This window comes from Lontra canadensis, unplaced genomic scaffold (assembly GCF_010015895.1).
Source record: "Lontra canadensis isolate GAN:19392208 unplaced genomic scaffold, GSC_riverotter_1.0 scaffold13, whole genome shotgun sequence".
Classification (NCBI taxonomy): domain Eukaryota; kingdom Metazoa; phylum Chordata; class Mammalia; order Carnivora; family Mustelidae; genus Lontra; species Lontra canadensis.
The window spans coordinates 14,090,918-14,110,925 of record NW_022631007.1 but is presented as its reverse complement, the minus strand read 5'-3'; the positions used below and the strand labels follow the sequence as shown (position 1 = coordinate 14,110,925).

At 51.2% G+C, this 20,008-nt stretch overlaps 1 protein-coding gene across 8 annotated transcripts in view; it reads right to left on the bottom strand.

Moving 5' to 3' along the window:
- AGAP1 (ArfGAP with GTPase domain, ankyrin repeat and PH domain 1) overlaps positions 1–20,008 on the bottom strand; it is a 505,060-nt gene that overhangs the window by 351,460 nt on the left and 133,592 nt on the right. For 3 of the 8 annotated variants that reach the window (XM_032857548.1, XM_032857551.1, XM_032857549.1), the window contains exon 1: positions 10,074–11,505. The exons of 4 other annotated variants lie outside the window; for them this stretch is intronic. In XM_032857548.1, the coding sequence (XP_032713439.1) occupies positions 10,074–11,046 (973 nt within the window). In that variant the 5' untranslated portion in view covers positions 11,047–11,505. Of the gene's footprint in view, positions 1–10,073; positions 11,506–20,008 lie in introns of those variants that run through there. One more of the 8 variants, XM_032857550.1, reaches the window with a different exon arrangement.

Genomic DNA, 20,008 nt, shown 5'->3' with positions numbered 1-20,008 from the left:
AAAACTGGGCAGCTACGCGCAAAAGAATGAAACCGGACCACTTTCTTACACCACATGCAAAAATAAACTCAAAATGGATGAAAGACCTAAATGTGAGACCTGAAACCCTAAGAACCTTAAAAGACAACACAGGCAATAATCTCTTGACAGTGACCTTAGCAAGGTATTTATGGCTGGGTCTCCTCAGGCAAAGAAAACAAAAGCAAAAATAAACTACTGGGATTACACCAACATAAAAAGCTTCGCACGGGGAAGGAAACCATCAACAAAACTAAAAGGCAACCTCCTGAAAGGAAGAAGGTATTTGCAAACGACATATCCAGTAAGGGCTGAGTGTACAGAACATACAAAGAACTTACACAACTCGACACCAGAAAAACAAATAACCTGCTTAAAAATGGGCAGAGGACCTGAATAAATATTTCCCCAAAGAAGACATACAGAAATGGCCACCGACACGTGGAAAAATGCTCCCCATCACTCATCAGAGAAATGCAAGTCAAAGCCACAGCGAGGTATCATCTCACACCTGTCAGAATGGCTAGAATCAACACCACCAGAAACAACACGTGTTGGCAAGCACATGGGGAAAAGCAGCCTTCACACCCTGGTGGTGGGGATGGACGTTGGGGCAGCCACTGTGGAAACAATATGCAGGTTCTCAAAAAATTAAAAATAGAAATGCCATATGATCCGGTAATTCCACTACTGGGTGTTTCCCCAAAGAAAATGAAAACGCTAATTCAAAAGGACACACACACCCCTCTGTTTATGTCACGGTTATTTACAATAGCCAAGACATGGGTGCAACCCAAGTCCACACATGTCTGTATTCTCTCTCTCTTGCTCTCTCTCACACACACACACACACACACTGGAATATTACTCAACCATAAAAAAAGAATGAGATACTGCTATCTGCTTCAATATGGATGGACCCTGGAACGGTTATATTAAACAAATCATAAAAGACAAATACCATATGACTTCACTTAGGTGTGGAATCTAAAACAAAACAAAACAGACAGGGGTGCCTGGGTGGCTCAGTCAGTTGAGTGCCTGACTCTTGATTTTGGTTCAGGTCATGATCTCAGGGTTGTGAGATGGAGTCCCGTGTTGGGCTCCATGTCGCAATTTTCTCTCTCCCTCTCCCTCTGCTCCTCGCCACCCATGGGAACACACTTGTTTGTTCGTGCTCTCTCTCAAATAAAATCTTTAAAAAACAAACACAAAACAAAAACAGACTCACAAGCATAGAGAACTGGCGGTGGCCAGAGGGGACAGAGGTAGTGGGATGGATGGAGGGAAAAGGATTAAGAGGTACAAACTTCCAGGTATAAGTCACAGGGATGAAAAGTACAGCACAGGGAACACAGTCAGTAATAGTGTGACGATGTCACACGGTCACATGGTAACTACACTCATCGTGGCGAGTTCTGACTAAGGTAGAGACTTCTCCAACCCCTATGTTGTAAGCCTGAAACTAACAACACTGTACGTCAACCCTACTTTAACAAAAAACCAAAACACTGTAAGTACCACTTCATGTCCATAAGTGTTCAGGAACAGTCCCAAAAGCACAGTATCCAGCCTGACAGTCCCCGCTCCAAGAATCCCTGGCAGGGAGGGCAACGGGTGAGCTCACAGCCCACCTGCTCGGACTGCAGTGACACAGCCCGCCAGCCCCGTCTCCAGCAGCGCCCACGGCCATGCAGGACAACCTGTCACCAGCCGTGCTGGCTCCAGGACTGCTCTGCAAAGCACAGGTCCCGGGACCATGAAATGTGACCAGTCCCTCCCCGGGTCTGAGAGGGAGGCAGCTGGCTGGGGAAGATCCTAGTGGGGCCCGCCAACAGGAGGTCTGAGAGGACGACTGCAGGTGGGGAGGGCAGCAGGGAAACAGAGCCAAGCGCTTGGGAACCTGCACGGGACGAGCCCAGTGCCCCGACACCAGGGGACTTACAAACACACCCCAATGTCCCGCACACGCCTGTCCGCCTGCCCCTCCCTGAGGTCCCAAACCAAGCGGTCCTGGAGACACGCAGCAGTCTACTCATGTCCACACATGAGTCATGGTGCCGATGTGGGTGTACAACATGTGGCTATCTGCATAAGGCTTTCAGGTTCTGTTGCATGTGATTCCCCCCTTCGGGGGAAAAAAAAAAAAAGGATTTATTTGTTCATTTTGAGAGGGGAGGTGTGGTGGGAAGGGTCAGAGGGACAGAGAGATTCTCAAGCAGACTCCATGCTGAGCACAGAGGCCAACACGGGGCTTGATCTCATGACCCTGAGATCATGACCTGAGCTGGCACCCAGAGTTGGACGCTCACCCACTAGGCCACCCCGGCGCCCCCTTACGTTCACTCCTGTGCCATAAACTCCAGATCTTAGTTTAAGAAGGGATAGGCAAAGTCTTCAAACTTGAACGGGTCTACAAAAAGACAAACACCCTCCTGAGTGGCTCTGCGTGTCTGTATGTGCATGTGTCTGGCTATGTCAGGAGAAGGGGGTGGGCAAGGCCGTCAGCTGCAGTGGGGCAGAAACAAGCCGGGGACCACAGCACGGGATTGGAACCAGGTCCTACCAGTGTGTGCTCTCCACCTGCAGCAAGACCCGCAGACGGCCACAGTGAGTGTACAAGGAGCACAGACTCATCCAGGCAGCGGGCCGCACGGCTGAAAGGAGAAGGTGAGTGTGTGGCCACCGAGTCCCAGACCACAGTCAAGGGAGCTGGTCACCTTTCCGGTGCCGTGGCCCCAGGTCAGCCCGGCGTATAGACAGGCGGTACCTCTGGAGCGTGACGCAGAAGGCGATGGAGAAGGGCTCTTAGCAGAGACTCTGGGGCTCCGCAGCCTCTCTTCCCAATTGCCCAGCTTTCTCAGCAAGGCCTGGAGGGGACACTCTGCAGAAGAACTATCCAAACAAATGCCCCCGATGAGGGACGAGGGCCAGAGTGCTACCAGAGACACACTGGGCACCAGAACCAGTCTAAACCAGAGGAGGTGGGGGAAGCAGACTACTTCTGGCTGGCAGGCAGAACTCTTACCCCAACCCAGATGAACCAGTAGAACAAAGTGGGAGCCACACTGGGGGCCAGGTGAGGGCCGGGCAAGAGGACCAAGAAAATACAAACAAATCTCCCTTGGAGTTTGGGAGGAACCACTTTCTGAGAGAACACCAGATACAAAATCATCAAAATCCTACAGTCTGAAGGGAACTCCTGACCTTAAAACTGGGAGGAGGCTTTAAGACCATCCACTCTAAGCCCCCAGACAACAAACACAGCACCCCTTCCAACATTCCCAGACTCGCCTGGGCTTGGACACCTCTAGTCACAGGAACTTTCCACATAAGAAGGCAGCCTGTTTCACAGTGTGAGGGCTTCTGAGAAGTGACTGCCTACTTTTGAGGCAAAATCCCTTTCCCTAGGAGTTTCCCTCATCGGTGCTAACTGCTGGGCCCTTCTTATGTCTGCTTCTCAAATACTGGCAGACAAGTCTCCAGGTTCCCAGGCTTCTCTTTCAAACTAAAAATTTCCAGTGTCTTCAATGAACTCAGCTTCCAGAATCTTCCATGAACCAGATCAAGAAAGCAGATTCAGCAGCTGCTCTTGAATGCAAGAGAGATCAGACTCTCCGAAGGTGGGAATTCTAGTTTGGGAACTAAACGAATCAGAAGAACAAGCTCCAAGTCCCAGGGAGCTATCGAGGAGCTTGATGCATGGCACGGAAGGAGAGAGAAGCAGCCTCGCTCCAGGTCTCCCACACAGCAGGAACTATGCCCGTGAAGGTAGTGGGACATAAGCTGCAGGAAAGCAAGTCACAGGTAAGCATCCCTAAGTCCAGAATCCTGTTTCACATAATTCACAGGTCTCTGGTTGTTTTAAAGCCCTTGCTAAGCTAAGTGAGCAGGAAGGTATAAAGTGGATAAATGCTGCTGTTCCCCATCCCAATCCGCGGAAGAAGCAGCGTCTGAGGGATTCTGATCTGGGGTAGGAACCAGAGAGAATGTGAGCTGCCCCAGAAAGGCTGGCGGCATTGTCCAGGGACTCCTCTCTCTGGAGTGGGTCAGCAGGATCTCGGAAAGCAGCCCCGCCAATGACAGGCACAGAGGGAGCACAAGACTCCCTTTGATGACCAACCAGCTCAAACAAGTGAGCATCCACTCAATGAATGTGTGTCCCATGGGTCCCACTCAAAGACAACCCACTGAACAAAGGGAACAGTCCTGCGTGCCCCCAGAGACGCCTGGCTCACTGGGTCATGCAAAGTCTTGGACCTGCTATCACACCAGAAATAGATTCTGCCTTCAGTACGATCCCCGACAAGGGACTGTGTAGGAAAGTAACCCTCACTTTCCCTTTCACTCCTGCCAATTGAAATGCACCTCTCAAAATTATCTGCATTTGTTAGATAAGGACAAGCCAAAGGATCCCTTCACAAGCCTCCCACTGGGGCGGCCCCATTTGGAATGAGTGAGCAGGAATCCACCTTCCAACCCAGGAAAGCTGATTTCTCCATAAGCTCTGAGCCTTTAGATCCATCGATGATGTTAGGATGGAAAGCCAACTACAAAAACGGAAGTTAACAAGAGATTATGAGAAAACCAACCAAATGAATGGGGACTAACATACGTTTAATTGTAGAGGCCTCTACGTTAATTCCTACTTAACGGGAGAAAAGAAAACTGACGTGAATGCCTCCACAACTGAAAAACCTAAAGAGAGACAGAATTTCGAGCCGTTACCTAAAAACAAGCACAGCCTACAAACAAGCACAGCCGACTCAGATCTGAGCCGAACAAAACCCAGAGCAAAACGATGGCGGGCAGATGGTCCTTCTCTTAAAATGATGCAAAGACAATAATCTCCCTTCTTTTTGCTAATCTGTTGACCTTAATCCCAATTCTGTTCGTCACCTGGGGAGAGACCGCAGCTGGATGTACTTTGTCTCAATCGCTGTCCTTAATAAATAAAACCTTTACTTTTCATTATTTTACTCATTGTGACTTCATTTTAAATTAATGATTTTTAAATCATTACAGAGAAAAATAACCGCCTAAAGGAGATTTCCTATCAAAAACAAACAACTTATGCTAAAAATAAAACAAAATAAACCAACTCATTGTGGAAGCTGTAATATCCTTTCTTATGCTTGAGGCTGGTGCTAATCACATAGATTAGAGGAAGGAATGACTTCCTAAATGTTAACTACAGAAATCCCAACCAGCTTGCTGAAAGGAAATCATCTCTTTTCCAGTTGTCAAACTCTTAGTGACCCTGCAACACCCGAATCATTTTATCCCTCTGTGAGGTCTTCATTAACTCCTTCTCCTGCTCAAGGACATCTGCTCCCTTTTTTGTGTCCCCAGTCCTCTCATTAATTCCTCCCACAAACATTTATTAAAAGTCCAAGAGCCAAGAACAGCACTCTGAACTCGGTACTAAGAAGAGGACTAATACAGGCTTCATGCCCAGGAGGGAGAAGTGGCAAGTATGTAGACGAGGTTATTGTTACATATTGGGATTAGCAGTGCTCTAACGGAGGTATGTTGTAGAGAGAAATATAGTCGTACCTTCCCCTAAACAGTGATTCCTTGGAACTTTCCCATCCCCCAAAAGACTATGGGGCCTCCAAAGACAGGCGTAATGCCTGACTTAGCTCTAGCTCCCTGCTCCTGCTCAGAACACACCACAGAAACTCCATAAATATCTGTCCATGCACAGGAAAACAATTAAACTAAAAAAAGGGTTAAATACTATCAGTGCTTTATAGTTGAGTTTTGTTTCCAAACAAAGGTATTTATTAATTGTATAACCGACAGATTTTGCTGCAATGGGCCAGACTAGGCTTAAACTGTTGAGGCCTCTTTGGCAGACAGACATACTTTGATAGCATGATATTCAGGGCCCCGGTTGACATAAAGGAAGGTGCTAACGGGTGAGTCTGCTGACACCGGGGGCTCCACATTGAGAACATTAACATAGCCAAAACACAGTCCAAGCCTTCAGCAGGTGCCTAGAGCGTCCCCGGCTGACCTTCGTGGGGCAGCTCTGCTTGGATGCCAAGTGGATTGCTTGTTCGCCAGGAAAGCAATTCGACCTTATAACAAAAACAGTGAATGTTCTCCTAAACCACTATCTTGAGTCATTTATAAAAAGCAGGTGATTTCCCAAATATGGAGTACATAATTAGTTTAAAATGTTTCAAACGAGCAACTGAACTATACTGCTCCTTTAAAACCATGTATGTCCTTTTCAGCAACAAATCAAGTGAAAAAATTTTCAGTTATTTCAGTAATTTTATTTCATTTAATTACTGCTTCCTCTCTTTCTCCACTGAAGGCTTGTTTTTTTTTTTTTTTAACTATAAAACAGTCTATCAAGCTGCACAAATTGAGTGATACACATCAAGGGAATCAGGAATTAAAGAACAAAGCCACTCATAAAAACAATGCTGTCAGAAATCAGTTGTAAATTACCAATCTGAAAAGCTAACCTCAGCCAGGGCTGTCCGTGATCACTTTATTACGGTCATCAATCCTCGTGGACAGCAACAGAACACCCCAAAGACACTGGCAGCCCAGCCCAGCGCGGGCACTGCCTGCAGCTGCTTACAGGGAGGACTGGCCAGCAGCAGGGGGCGGGACGCAAAGAGCATGCGCCAGTAAGGGACACCCTACAGTGCAATTCATCACTTATTATTCGATTTTTTTTTTTGCATTAAATTATACTTATGTCAACAGACTCTGCCCTGGTATGGGGCTGGCAGGTAATAGGAAACTGCCCTTGATCTGACACAGAGTCACTCTGAAACCTTCTGGGGCTCCTGATGGTTATGAACCTAAGAGAAAGGAATCGGCCATGGGTCTCTGGGAGGCGGGTGTGCAACAGTCAGAGGAAGAGAAAAGCCACAATAGGGATTAGAAAGTACAAGAGAACCATCCTACAAAAGTAGGTGCTCCAATCCTTTCATCCTAATGCCTTAAGAATACAGGAAAACCATAGACACGTGATGTGTGAGCCTGTGTGTGTTTCAGAAGACCAACCATATTCCTTCCCTACCACTAGCCGAGGTGCCTTGTCTAAGAGGAAGCAGATTTCTAAGTTAACTAAAGGAACCTAAGAGTTACTGTCTTTTAAAGTTATTTTCTGGGGCGCCTGGGTGGCTCAGTGGGTTAAGCCTCTGCCATGATTCAGGGCCCTGGGATCGAGCCCTACGTGGGGCTCTCTGCTTCCCCCCTCTCTCTCTGCCTGCCTCTCTGCCTACGTGTGATCTCTCTCTGTCAAATAAATAAATAAAATATTTTAAAAAAAAAAAAAGTTATTTTCCCAGAGCCAACTGACAACCTTATAGCTGAGTCTAACTAAAGTAAAATGTGCCCCGATGACAAGGGTCCTCTAATTTCCTTCATACTTGAAAGGACTTCAAATTTTAATACACTGTGGCCCAAGATTTAAAGAAAGCTAGAGATGCTGTTCATGATGTGTACTGCATTTCAGTTCCAGGATCATTTATCCGTAGTCCTGAAATCCAAAAAGAGCTAAAGATGGAAGCTTTACTCACAAAAGCTTAGCAGACTCTAATGGTAAACATATTTATCACACAGAATGGGAGTGTCTCCAGCTCCCGGGCCATTGTTAGTGTCTGAATGCAGTACGCCTTCACTATACACGCTACACACGGTGTTATGTAACACACGGCATTTGACCTTCCTAAAATCCAAATGTTCTAAGTCTTGCCAGCCTCCCTGGCCCCAGGGTTTCCGCAAGGCTCTGTGCACCTGTGCTCAGACACTTCCAGGAAAATGGAGCCGGGGTTCCACTGCGTCGGAATGTTACCTCAGAGCATTTTACCCTAAATTCAAAACCTCATTTAAACAGCAGCTAACTCTGAACAATTTACATCAGAGGCAGCAAATACGTAGAAAGTAGAACAGCATAATAAAGGGGCTGCACCTTTACTGTAAGATCCACTGACTTTACCAAACCTCGAGAACACAGACACTGCTCCAGGCCTTTTAGCCAAAGGCAGGTGAGAACTGTGGCTTTTTTCTGTGATTACCTCAAACTTCAGAGTCAAGTGAGAACCTGGAATTGGGACTATGTGTGCTGTGACCTAGCTCATTCACAGTCTGTTCTTCCATACAACCCACAGAGCTGGCCGATGTCTCAGACCAAAGTAATTCCACCCTAAGAAGGGCTGGCCACCAGAAACAAACAAACCAAGCAAACCAAGCGCTACTATAATTGTTACTGTTTTAATCTTACACTGCCCTAAAGGGAAAAATTCCAACACACTTTACACCTCTACTATCCAAAGGCATCGATCTCTCTGAGCGGATCACCAAGACCCAAACCCCAATACTTTTAACTGGAATCAATAGGGACCACAAGGAAATGCATTCATTCTAAATGGTGTGTTCATTTCTACTCCCCTCCCCACCAACCATGGGTACTTGCCTGGAACCCAGGCAGCTAATTACTATTTTCAGCAAACCCAGGAGAACAAAGATGCAAGCCTGCTATTACAGGTAGAACTTGACCCTACAGATATGAAACTCCACTGAATGCAAGTAAGGGCAAGAGCAACTTCACAGAAATCAACTTAAACAAAATAACTCACACCATTTTTTAGAATCTGAAGAGCGTGCAGGAAGGGATGGGATAGTGGCCGGAGTCAAACACAGTCCCTTCTAGAATATTCTAGGGCAGGTTAGCCACAGGATGTGCACAGCAAGTTCAACTAACACAAGCCTGGCAACAGATAACTTTATGTTACGACCTCACCTATAAAAAGAAAATTCAGATTTAAACTCTACTGCATATGCAAGTGCTTAATTTCAACTATTCTTTATTGCATTTTGAGGGTCATCAGAAGCATCTTACAACATGACATCATTGATCTTCAGTTTCCCTTAAAGATACTTGAGCAAGGTTGGGGATGTCTTTGCCCTGGCTGTTTGCATACTTACCCCAGGCAGTCAGCTGACCTGTGAAGTCCACTAGGGAGGACTATTCTCTCCAGGGGGGTTGAGTTACCAGCTGACACTCTCTAATTAAAAATCCACACTGCAGAGCCTCAACTCCCTTCATTTCCACCAGCAGCAGTGTCTGGGAATCAGCACCAAGGATGCTACTAATGATTTATTGGTGGTGAAGTACACGGGGACAGTATCTTTAGCCATCCCCCTCCACCCCCAATGTGAGCACAGTGTAACAATCCAGCCCCTCCACTCACCCCTCTCTCTTCCCTTTAGGGTGATGACCCCACATGGGGAGAGAAGGAAATCTGGGTTTTCTAACTTCTGGAGGAGCCTAATCTCCAAACACAGCAGATTCTTACAAGAGAATACTGTCACATTTGCCTCCACAACCTTCCCTGTGAGGTCCCTATTGGGAGGGTGCAAGGCAACAGGGAAGTAAAGTTTCTGAACAGGCTGTCTGTGGGGGTGGGGGGTTATTTTCCTACCGGTATGGTACAATACATCATTAGCAAACAGAATCCTGACCCAGACTTGCTCTCCCGCTAAAATTCCGAAAGCTGTGGGGAAAGGCCCGTCTTTCTGCCCACTAGGATGAAGCATCCTTAGCAGGAACGCAATAGGTGAGAGTTGCCAAGTCAGGGAGACCACACCACAGCACTGGCAGACGGCGGCGCCCACAGGGAGACCAGGCGTGGGGGAGCTGAGGCGGTGGAGATTAACCAAAACAAACGCTGCTGCTCCTGGCCAGGCAGCACCACCTGTATGGCAGCCCACAGGTTCCCCAGTCTCCCCGCTCCGCATAAGGAGAAACACGCCGCATGGCAAGGTGATCTGTCCCCAGACAGGCTCACGGTGGCTGAGGAAACAGACTCCGAAGGGCACCACCAGACACAGCTGGAGGCAGGGCAGCCAATAACCTCCGGACTGCAGTAGCAAGTTCACATCCGGCGTGGCCACCTGCCGACTGGTGGCCCGGGGAAGGCAGGTCCCTTGGCTACTTCCAAGTCCCAGGGGACTCTGCTAAGCAGCCGCTGCGGAACCAGGCCAGTTCCCACCACTGCCCTCACCTCCCTCTACACGCTGCCCACCTCTGCGCGGGGACCCGTCGATGCTCTCCGCGCTGGACGAGTGAGCCTCGGCTGGGGCCCGCCGCAGGCTGCTGAAGTAGCCGCGGGGTCGCGAGGAGCCGCTTCGGGGAGAGGGCCCGCCGCCGGGCGCGCCATCCCTGCGCGCGAAGATGCCGCTGAAGAAGCGCAGCAGCCGGTGCTCGGAAGCGGCGCCGGGGCCCGCGGCCGCCGCCCGCGCGCGCTCCAGCCGCTGCAGGTCGCTGTTGTCCAGCGTGCGGTTCTTGCTCTTACTGCGCTCCCAGCGCTCCAGGTCCGAGAGCGCGTCGTTCTTGCTGAGCACCTCGCCCACGTCCAGGGTGTTGCGCTTCTCCGAGACCGGCTGCGCGGGGGCCGCGGGCTCCACCGCTGTCAACCGGTCGGCCGCCGCCTCGCCACCCGGTGCCCAGGCCAGACTCCCGGAGCTGCTGTGGCGCCTCCCTCGGCCCAGGGCTCGACTCTGCGACGCCTCGGGACCGCTCCAGTGCCTGAAGCTGAGGCTCCGCCGTAGGGGCGCGGCCCGGACCCCCTCCACGTCGGGGCTGCCCGGCGCGGCCGAGCCGGGCCCCTCCTCCACGCCTGGGGGGCCGCCGGCCAGGTCTGCGGGCTCGAGGCCGCGTGCGCAAGGCCGGAGCCGCCCGAGCTCCAGCTGCCCGGTGCTGCGGGTGCGGAAGGTGCGGAAGTCCCAGGCGCGCGGCCGGCGGCCCTCAGGGTCCTCAGCGCCCGCAGCCTCCTCCTCCGCCTCCTCCACCAGCCGCCCGGGCGCGTCCGGGGAGCGCGTGGGCCGGGGCCTCCGAGCCGGCCGCGGGTCGGTGCCTCCGGGGACCGGCGCGGCCAGCTGGTCCTTCCTGACCATGGTCACGGAGATACGGTAGACGGTCTTCCTGGGGGGTGTCCCGCGCGGCATCGCATCCGCGGGCGGAGACGCGGGCTCTCCGCTGCCGTCCAGCAGGTACATGTCGCCCGGGGCCGCGGCCACCGCGCCGCCCGCCCGGGCCCCGCCGCATCCAGCGCGCCGCGGGCCGGGACGCGCGGTCGGGCTGTCGCGGGGCGAGGCGGGAGAACGGGCACGCCCGCAGTGGGCCCACGCCCCCCGCTGGCCGTGAGGGCTGTGCTCAGGCTGCGGGGACGACACCGCTGGCGCCCGCCGGCCCGTGCGCGGCGCGGCCCGAGTGCGGGGGTCCGGGTCCGGGGCGCCGAGCCATGGGCCAGCGCGGCGGGTGGGCGGAGCGGCGGGCGATCAGGCGCGGAGACGGTCTCGCCGGCAGGTGCGGCCGCGGCGCGCGGAGCCCGGGGCGGGCGGCGGTGCCCGCGGCTTCATTGTCTACGGCGCGGGGCCCGCTCGCATCTTCAGGCCTTTTCTGCACAGTTCGGCAGCTCCGCAGCCTCCGCCACTCCCTGAGCTGGGACTTGCGGACAGCTGCGCCGGCCGCGGCCGAGGGGCGGGCGGGCGGCGGTTTAAAATGGAAATGCGCGCCGGGGCGGGGCGGGGCGGGGCGGGCGGGGGCCGACGTGCAGGGACCGCGGGCCGCGCGCCCAGCCCGGCGGCCGAGTCCCGGGAGCGCGGCGGCGGCGGCGGGAGCGCGGCCTGGCGGGCAGGCAGAAGCGCCGGGCTGGATCGCCGCTGCGCGGACCGGAGCCTCCGGGGGGGCCAGCCTGGCACCTGGCCTGAACCCTAGCCCTCCAATCCCGGGCTTGCCCTGCAAAACTATATCTGGGCCATGTCTCACCTCTTCGTTTGGAGCTCTGAAGAGGATGCAACTCAATGACTTCTTTAAAAAGCAAGGTGTCTCAGGTACTTGTTACCCCCTCACAAGTGTACTCGGTACTACACTTGTGCTTGGGAGGGACGAGGATGGCAGCTTCCCTATGACGGTGCTGCTCACACCACCGCCCTCCAGCAAAGGACAGGCAGTTCCACTCCTAAAATGCTGTTTTGGGAGTATTATCCCTAGGTGTGGGAAAAGGCCCCTGATAGTAAGAGAACACAGTGGTTCAGAGCAGGAAGAAGGAAGACTTGCCTATCCAAGCCTGTCCACTTCCATCTCCGATTTTACACCTGGAAGATGGCGGTGGAGAAAATTGGACCCAAACTCTGAGTAGAGGACTGAAACAGCTAAGATCCCATGTGCCAAGCTGAGTTTGTCTTCCATCAAATTTCTCCCATCCACTACCCCTTGATCTCCAGATCCTGTTTCTTGATAGGATCTGTTGTGGCACAATATTCTCACATAGTTGATCAACGTGTTAGTTCTTTTTTTTTTTTTTAAGATTTTATTTATTTGACAGAGAGAGAGAGAAAGACAGAGCGAGAGAAAGAGGGAACACAAGCAGGGGGAGTGGGAGAGGGAGAAGCAGGCTTCCTGCAGAGCAGGGGCCCGATGCAGGGCTTGATCCCAGGACCCTGGGACCATGACCTGAGCAGAAGGCAGATGCTTAATGACTGAGCCACTGAGGCGTCCCATCAACCTGTTAGTTCTTGACGATGTCCTGAACATAGGGGTTTCTGTTTGGTTGCTTAGAAGCTTCCATAAGAAAGTGTCATAAATGTCATGAATCAACTGTGTAATCAAGCTGGATGCTCATACAGGCTTCTCTAGGCCTGGAAATGCCAAAGACGCATGAGAAGCTGTTTAGAGGGAAAGCATCATTCTGGGATTCTGTGACTGTTCGCAAGTCCTGCTTTCCCCTCCTTTCAGCAAGTACCGTGCTCACAGCACAGAAGGGGACACAAAGATGAATGGCGAGGTGTCTGAAGGAGGAGGTCATGACTCAGGAAATCTGGATTTTTACCTTGAAGGGAAATTAAGTATTCAGATTTAATGGGACAGATCGGAAAGCTTCCTAGGTAAAGCCATTTCTTTTTTTTTTTTTAAGGTTTTATTTATTTGACAGACAGATATCACAAGCAGGCAGAGAGGCAGGCAGAGAGAGGAAAGGAAGCAGGCTCCCTGCCAAGCAGAGAGCCTGATGAGGGGCTCCATCCCAGGACCCTGAGATCATGACCTGAGCCGAAGGCAGAGAGGTTTTAACCCACTGAGCCACCCAGGCGCCCCGATGCCATTTCTTTTTAAGATGATACTTTAAAGCAGAGGATTTTCAGAGCAGGGAACCCGTCTAAATGGCACCATACTGGTGGACATGTGTCCTTATACATTTGCCCAGACACACAGAATATACAACACCAAGCATGAACCCTACGGGAAACTCTGGACTCTGGGTGATAACAATATGCCAACATCGATCTATTGATCATAACAAATGTACCACTCTGGAGGGAATGTGGGTAGTGGACGGTAGTGGAGGATACTATGTGTGTGTAAGAGCAGGAGGTACAGGGAAACCATCTGTACCTTCTGCTCAATACTGCTGTTCACCTAAAACTGCTCTAAAAAATAAAGTCCATTAAAAAAAAAAAAAAGTTTAAAACGCATTTGAACACCCCCAGTGGCTGCACCTGGACATGACTGCCACAATCATGGGGTCATGTGTCCACCTACTCCTGGCCCTCAAGGGTTCAAGAGCAGTGACTCTAATGTGTCCTCAAGTGCAATGTTAGGGAACCCCAGGATGGATCAGTCTTACCTTTAGTTTGGATAAAAAGCCCACTTGGATAAGATCCAAGAACCGGCTGTTTCCAGAGTGGGAAATGGAGAGTAATGAGCTATCAGAATGAGGTTCCCAGAGCCCATCAGGTTATGTGGATGCCTAGGGCTCAGAGAGGGTGGGCGCTTTCCCCAAGACTACACAGGTCACTGCTGAGAGCTGGGCCTGGAGTCACATTGCCTATGCCCATCCCCATGCCACAGTAGTGTTTTTTGTCTTCATAAGCATCAGCATTTGCTTTGATGACCGTGAAGAGAGAGAAATGTATGAATATTACTGAGCCTGGAACTAATCAAATGCTAATGATACCAACATCTAGCGAGTTTCCATTACTCATTCACTTCTCTATTTGTTCATTTACTCTTCAAATCTATGTTGGATGCCTACTGCACAGCACTCAGTGAGAAGGCAGAGTCTCTGTCCTCAAAGAACTCACAAAGTTGTGAGACAATGGTGTTTTCAAGGCCTGTGATTTAACATAAAAAAGGGGAGGGAGGTGAGAGGACCTGTCTGTCTGTCTACAGGGTGAGCACCAGAAGCACTGGGTGGGGTCTATGGTTTCATCCCTGCAGCTGTGTGGACAGAAAGGTCAAGCTGGCTTCAAGTGGAGACAAGGGACTCCACCATGCAAAGTGCCATCAGAACCCAGAGCTCATAACTTAGCCTGGGATCCACTCTCACTTTTTAAGACAAAGACAACCTTCAAATATTGTGATGAAGTTTACTATGAAATTAATCAGCCCATGATTAAGACATAGATCTTGCTTGTTATCTGAGTCAAAGGTATAAAGAAACATAGATAGCATTCCTTAAGGGCTGGAATCTTGAACTGCTGGCATCTTCCCACTCCTGCCGGTTGGGTTGTCTGGAATCCAGCCCAGGGTTTGCACTTTGCCGTGGGAGGATGCAGGCAGCAGAGTAGAAGATTCCATTTGATCCACCTTAGATGCCTCGGAATCTCAGATGGTGTTGAATGAAGGAAGCTCTTCCAGCCACAGCGGAGAGGTTCACTACCCCTCAGTGCTTTCCCCTCCCAAGCACGCATTTCTTTTCCACACCGAGATCGCAATGCTCCAACGCCGGGTCTTACAGTTTAGGCTGAAAGACCGGGAGAGGACTCTCCCCGCTGCCCTGGATACATGGGCTCTTCCAGTGCACAGAATCAGAGGCTCAGACAGATCTTGTCACTCCAAAATCTAAATCCCCTTTCACGCAGCCGGACCTGCCTTTTAAAAATAGAAGTCATACTATATACGTTCAGGCGCACTATGCTTTTTCTGCTGCTTTTGAAACTGACCCCTCTTGATAATCATTTCTTAAATTTTTCTGTGCCTTCGAATATATATCACCATTTTGGCTTATTTTAAAAAAGAAAAAAAAAAAAAGCAAGCCTGTGGTTGATCTCACTGTTCCATCAAAAACAAATAACAGGGAGGCAGGAAAAGGCTCAGCACTGCAGGGGCTCCAGTGCTGACTGGAAGGGCTGCAGAGAGGTCCAGGAGTGGGGGACAGCCCTACCTACCCCTCCATTCCATTGCCTCCTGCAGCTGGTTTTCCTCACCCATTCTGGGTTTATGGGATCATCTGGCCACCCTCCTGAGACTTCCCTGTCCTGGGCCATTTCTAGCTATCTATAAATTATACATCCTCCATGAGAATATTATTTCTCAAGAGTGTTACTAGACCTGGTAAGCCCTACTGAAAGGAAATCTCTGGTAGTCAGCAGAGCCATCTGCTACACAAGGAGACTTTCCCAGTAACAGAACTTGCCCGCCAGTGATCACATTTACAGGACCTTAGCAGAACCATGTGTGGGGGCCACCGCCACAGGCCAACCACTGAACCTGCAAGGTTCTGCACACCTACCTGGGGGGCAACAAATCACCTTCCCCAGTGCATGGGGCCCTTAAAAGGCTATTTTCTGACAGCGAGTTGACTGAAAGATACAGACAGATAGAAGCAAAAATAAAGGCATTTGTGCTAAACCAACATTGTCCTGGATTTACCTTTCAGCATGAGACTCCAGTCCGATCACTACAGGAATGATGCTGTCTGATCTAAGACCCACCAGGATGCCCAGTTTCTGCAGACAGACGACTCTGTAACCAACCCTGCCTGGGCTGAACTCATTAGAGACCCCGTTTCCCTCAGTTTATAAGCTGAAAGTTAAAAGAGGAGCCATGAAAGAGATAAGGACTTGATGAGTCACAGAGGGAGCAGTGCGCTGGGTCCCTAAGGCCAAGGACATTTCTGACCCAAGAGGGAGAAAGAGGTCCCCTGAGCACCTGAGCACCTATAATCTCCCTCGAGGACCAGTAATGCCCCCACTGCCAAGAGAACCTTTCATAGTCCTACATGTCTGTACACACGGACATTGTAGGGCAGCACCTGGGCTCCAGACTCCTCAATTTTAAAAGGAGGCCCCACAGTGTTCTCTTAATGGGCAACAGCAGCAGGCCCCAGACAGAAGGAGTCAGAGGAAAAAGGTCAGCAACTACTTATCAAAACCAATTTTGGTGAGACTTTACATGAAGGGAAGGGCTTTTTTAGTCCACGTCCCATCTAAAGGCATCCCCTGATCAGAGAATCAGGAGGTTTTGTACAAGGAGGCCAGGAGTGGGCACCTCTGTGGGAAGGGGGTGCAGAGGAGGCGTGAGAGAACACTCCCCCAACCCCTGATCCATGATGCCCCAAATCCAGCTTAGTGTCCTGCCAACAAAGGGCTTCTCCAGGCAGCCCCCTGCAGATTCTGGATGACAGAGGAGTAGAACAAGCGGCGCAAGCACACCTGTGTGGGGCCGTGGCACAGAGCCTGGCCCTCAGCTTGCCGAGGAGTCTTCGAGGTGCATCAGAAACATGGGCCCTGGCAGTTGGGGGCCTCAACAGGACAGCAAGAGCCCCCGCTACTCACCCACTTTCCGCCCTCCAGCAGGCATCAGAAGTGCGGAGCACCCCGACTGTGCCCAGAGAGCTCTGCCCAGGGATGGGGCAACGGGGAGCTGAGAAGCCTGACAAGTGTCCTAGATGACCAATGTCCAGCAGAAAGCGTTACATGTGAGGGGAAGGAGGGGGGAAAGAAGAAGGCGGAAGATGATTATTTCTAGGGGAAAGATTAAAGAAAAAAAAAAGCTTCAAGAAGGAGGTGAAATTGGGTTTTTGGCCGGGGAGGGTGGGCAGCCCTCAGCCTCTGGGATGCTCTGGGCTGGGTCCTCCTTTGCTGATTGTCCGTCCTGCTCATCGGAGGATGTTAAGCAGTACCCTGAGGCCTCTCCCTAGCCATGCCAGAATGCCCCTCCCCATGTTAGGACCACCCAAACAGCAGACAAATATTGCCTGGGGTCTCCTGCAGAGCAAAATGTCACCAGCAGAGAACCAGGACAGGCAGGTGCACAGAAAGAAGGAAGGAGTGGCTCCTGTGTCCTGGCAACTTTTCATTTTATTATTTCATTGATGCAACCACCCTCTCTAGCCTCTACATGTAAAACTAAGCTTTAGATGATCCCTCTATAACAAAAAGAAACGATCATTTCCAGTAACCCTTCCAAAACTGGAAAAACAGCAATAGTTCTAGATGAGGCCACTACCAGTCATTCTGTGAAAGATAAGCCATCAATTACAGTTAGTTTAAATCCGTGAGTATCACAGACATGATTAAAATGCTGGAAAGAGGAAAAAAACCTCAGTTTTGCCAATATTAAGTATTTAAAATCTCAAACAATGCTGTGTTGTTTTTCATCTAAGCACGGTGCTTGAAGACTTTGGGTCATGAGAAGCATGCAGAGAAGGCAGGCCAGCACTGACCAGGTTCCCCCAGAGCACCTGAACACTATGATCTCAGGGAAGCTCACTGGCTGGCCCTCCAGGGAGCTCCCACCATGAGCCCCTGCCCACCCGTGTGCACAGGGCTGGAGCTGCCTTAGGACACTGTCCCCTCCCCCACCTTGTTCCCTCTGCACTGGGTCAGGCTGGCGTTATTCACACACAGACTGCATCTTTGGAAAATGAGAACTCATTTATATTACCACAAGCCAGGACACGAAGAAACCTTGATCCAACCCATTTTTCAAATAAAGACGTCTACTCCATGGGGAACAGGGGAGAAATTCCTCCCCATACTTTGGTACTGTGAGCCAAGAGGGAGCGTATGAAACCAAGCTGAAAACTCACATCCACTTACATAGGCCAAGGAGAAAAAGTCCTGATTTTTAGAAATATGCCAATAAGACTCCCTGGTGAGTAGATTCTCACTCCCAAACAAAGGAAAAGATCAAACATTTCTTGGTGGTCTTTCTTGCTAAATGCCAGGCAAAGGTGACTTCAGATAAAATTAAAACCAAATGTGTTAAGCGTCACTTTGCAGAAACAAATGCGAACACCACACTTCGTGGTCCGTGGTACAACCACGGCCTCTACAAGTGACGGTCACCCTTGAGGTGCCGGGTGCTGGCCAAGCCCAGAGCTCCCCGGGGGACGTTCCTGCTTTCCTCTCCGGCCTTCAGCGCTCTGGGGAGACACAGCTGAGGAATGAGAAGGACTTAATCAAGGGTAAAACACAACTCTGCAGCTGTCCCTTGGACAGCTGCAGACAAGCTCCGGAATTCGTGAGGAGAAGAACCAAGGAATTCCTACCGATTACCTAATCTTCCCCGTCTCCGAGGGTGCACGGGACCAGGCCTGTCCGGTAGCATTTTCCTCTGCAGGCTCCACTGGCAGACATTCTTCTAATGCTACGATCAGCACTAGCATCTTCCTACAAACCTTACAACCAAAACACAGGGAACCATCTGATACGGACCTCACCCCTCACCCCCGAACGGCCCCCCAGAGTTCAGACAAATACCACGAGCTGTCAAAGGACAGCGGCCTCAGTCTGTCTGACAACTTGCGGATGTTAACCGAGTCTGTCTTTAGCTGTACTGACAACCACCCCCACCCAACAAGGATTCGTGAAGCCCACGACTTCCACGAAAACAAAATATCCCATCTGCAAATCACGCCCTGGGAACTTATGGCCACACCATTAAAGGCTCAAGAAGAGCCTATTTGGGCAGTTATTACGTCTGTGTCCCATTTGGGATTTGTCTGCTGAGATCTTTTCTCTGTGCCTGGGGGACCCGAAAGTTTGATGTATTTCTCTCTAAATGTGGAAAACAACATGGCTAAGAAGCCTGCTCATGGCCCAGACACACTCCCCCTCAGCAGCGGGAGCCACATGACCACCCTCCTGCCTCTATTAGCCAGTATGTCCCCGGCTCAGCCTTCCCGGGGGGCAGAGGACAAACACACCACTTGGGGCGGAAGCGGTGGCGGACCCCTTGCTAGTTACAATTTGCATAAGAGCTCCTGAGGAAGCGGGGAAGTGGGTCACGGGGGCCCATTCTGACACCGTAAGATGAAATAAAGCACCCGTGTCCTCTCATCTGCTTGCCACGCATAGCTCATTGGCAAGTGGCCTGTGGGGAGCAGGGGTGAGGAGGCCCTGTGCCAGGAAGACGCTGGCATGGGGGCCAGAGAGCCCAGGCTGCCCCGGAGCTGCCTCCCTGGGCTAAGGTGTATGCCGTGCTAGGCGCACATCCTTGAAATCACCACCTGCTCCAGAATCTTCCATGAGACAAAGCGGAGGGATGAGAAACAACACTGCCACAGTCAGACAATTCGTAGGGCTCCAGCATCGTCTCTGCTCTCGGGAGTATTCCTGAAGATGGCCATGTGGCTGGTCACCAACACAAAAGTTGTCAAATGTGGAAACGGAGGTTCACCCAGCTACAGACCTGAGTGTGAGTGGATCAAAGGCAGCCCCCAAAAGACTCCAAACTACAAAGTCCTAGCGCAGCTAAGACATCGCCAGGTAGCCTGGCAGGGAGTGCATACACAGAATGGGGATGTCCATGCCGTGCCCTGGGCCCCTTTTCTTCCTGTTACTACCTCCCAGATGCCCCCCAAAAAGGTGTCTAGGGGTACAGCATCCCTGTGAAGAGCCAGGCCACACTGTCTCCTGAATGCATGTGGTCTTTCTCTTCACTAGCTCCTGGAGCCTCCTCCCAAGGTTACGCCCTTGAATTACCTAGATCTGTGACAACCCACAATCTTAGCCTCCACATGTCTCCTACCGGGCCACAAGCCTCCAAACAGCTGTCCTCTTTCTAGCGCATCCACTCCTGCTCTCTGCAGGCTCGCGTGACACGTCCAGTCCTTTCCAATCTGTAGGCCCTACTCTATCCAGCCAAGGCCAAGGCACACCCCTTGTCCTCGCCCCCCGCTGCTCTGCTGGCCCCTGATGCCTCTGAGACCCCCACCTAGGCCCACCCCAAAGG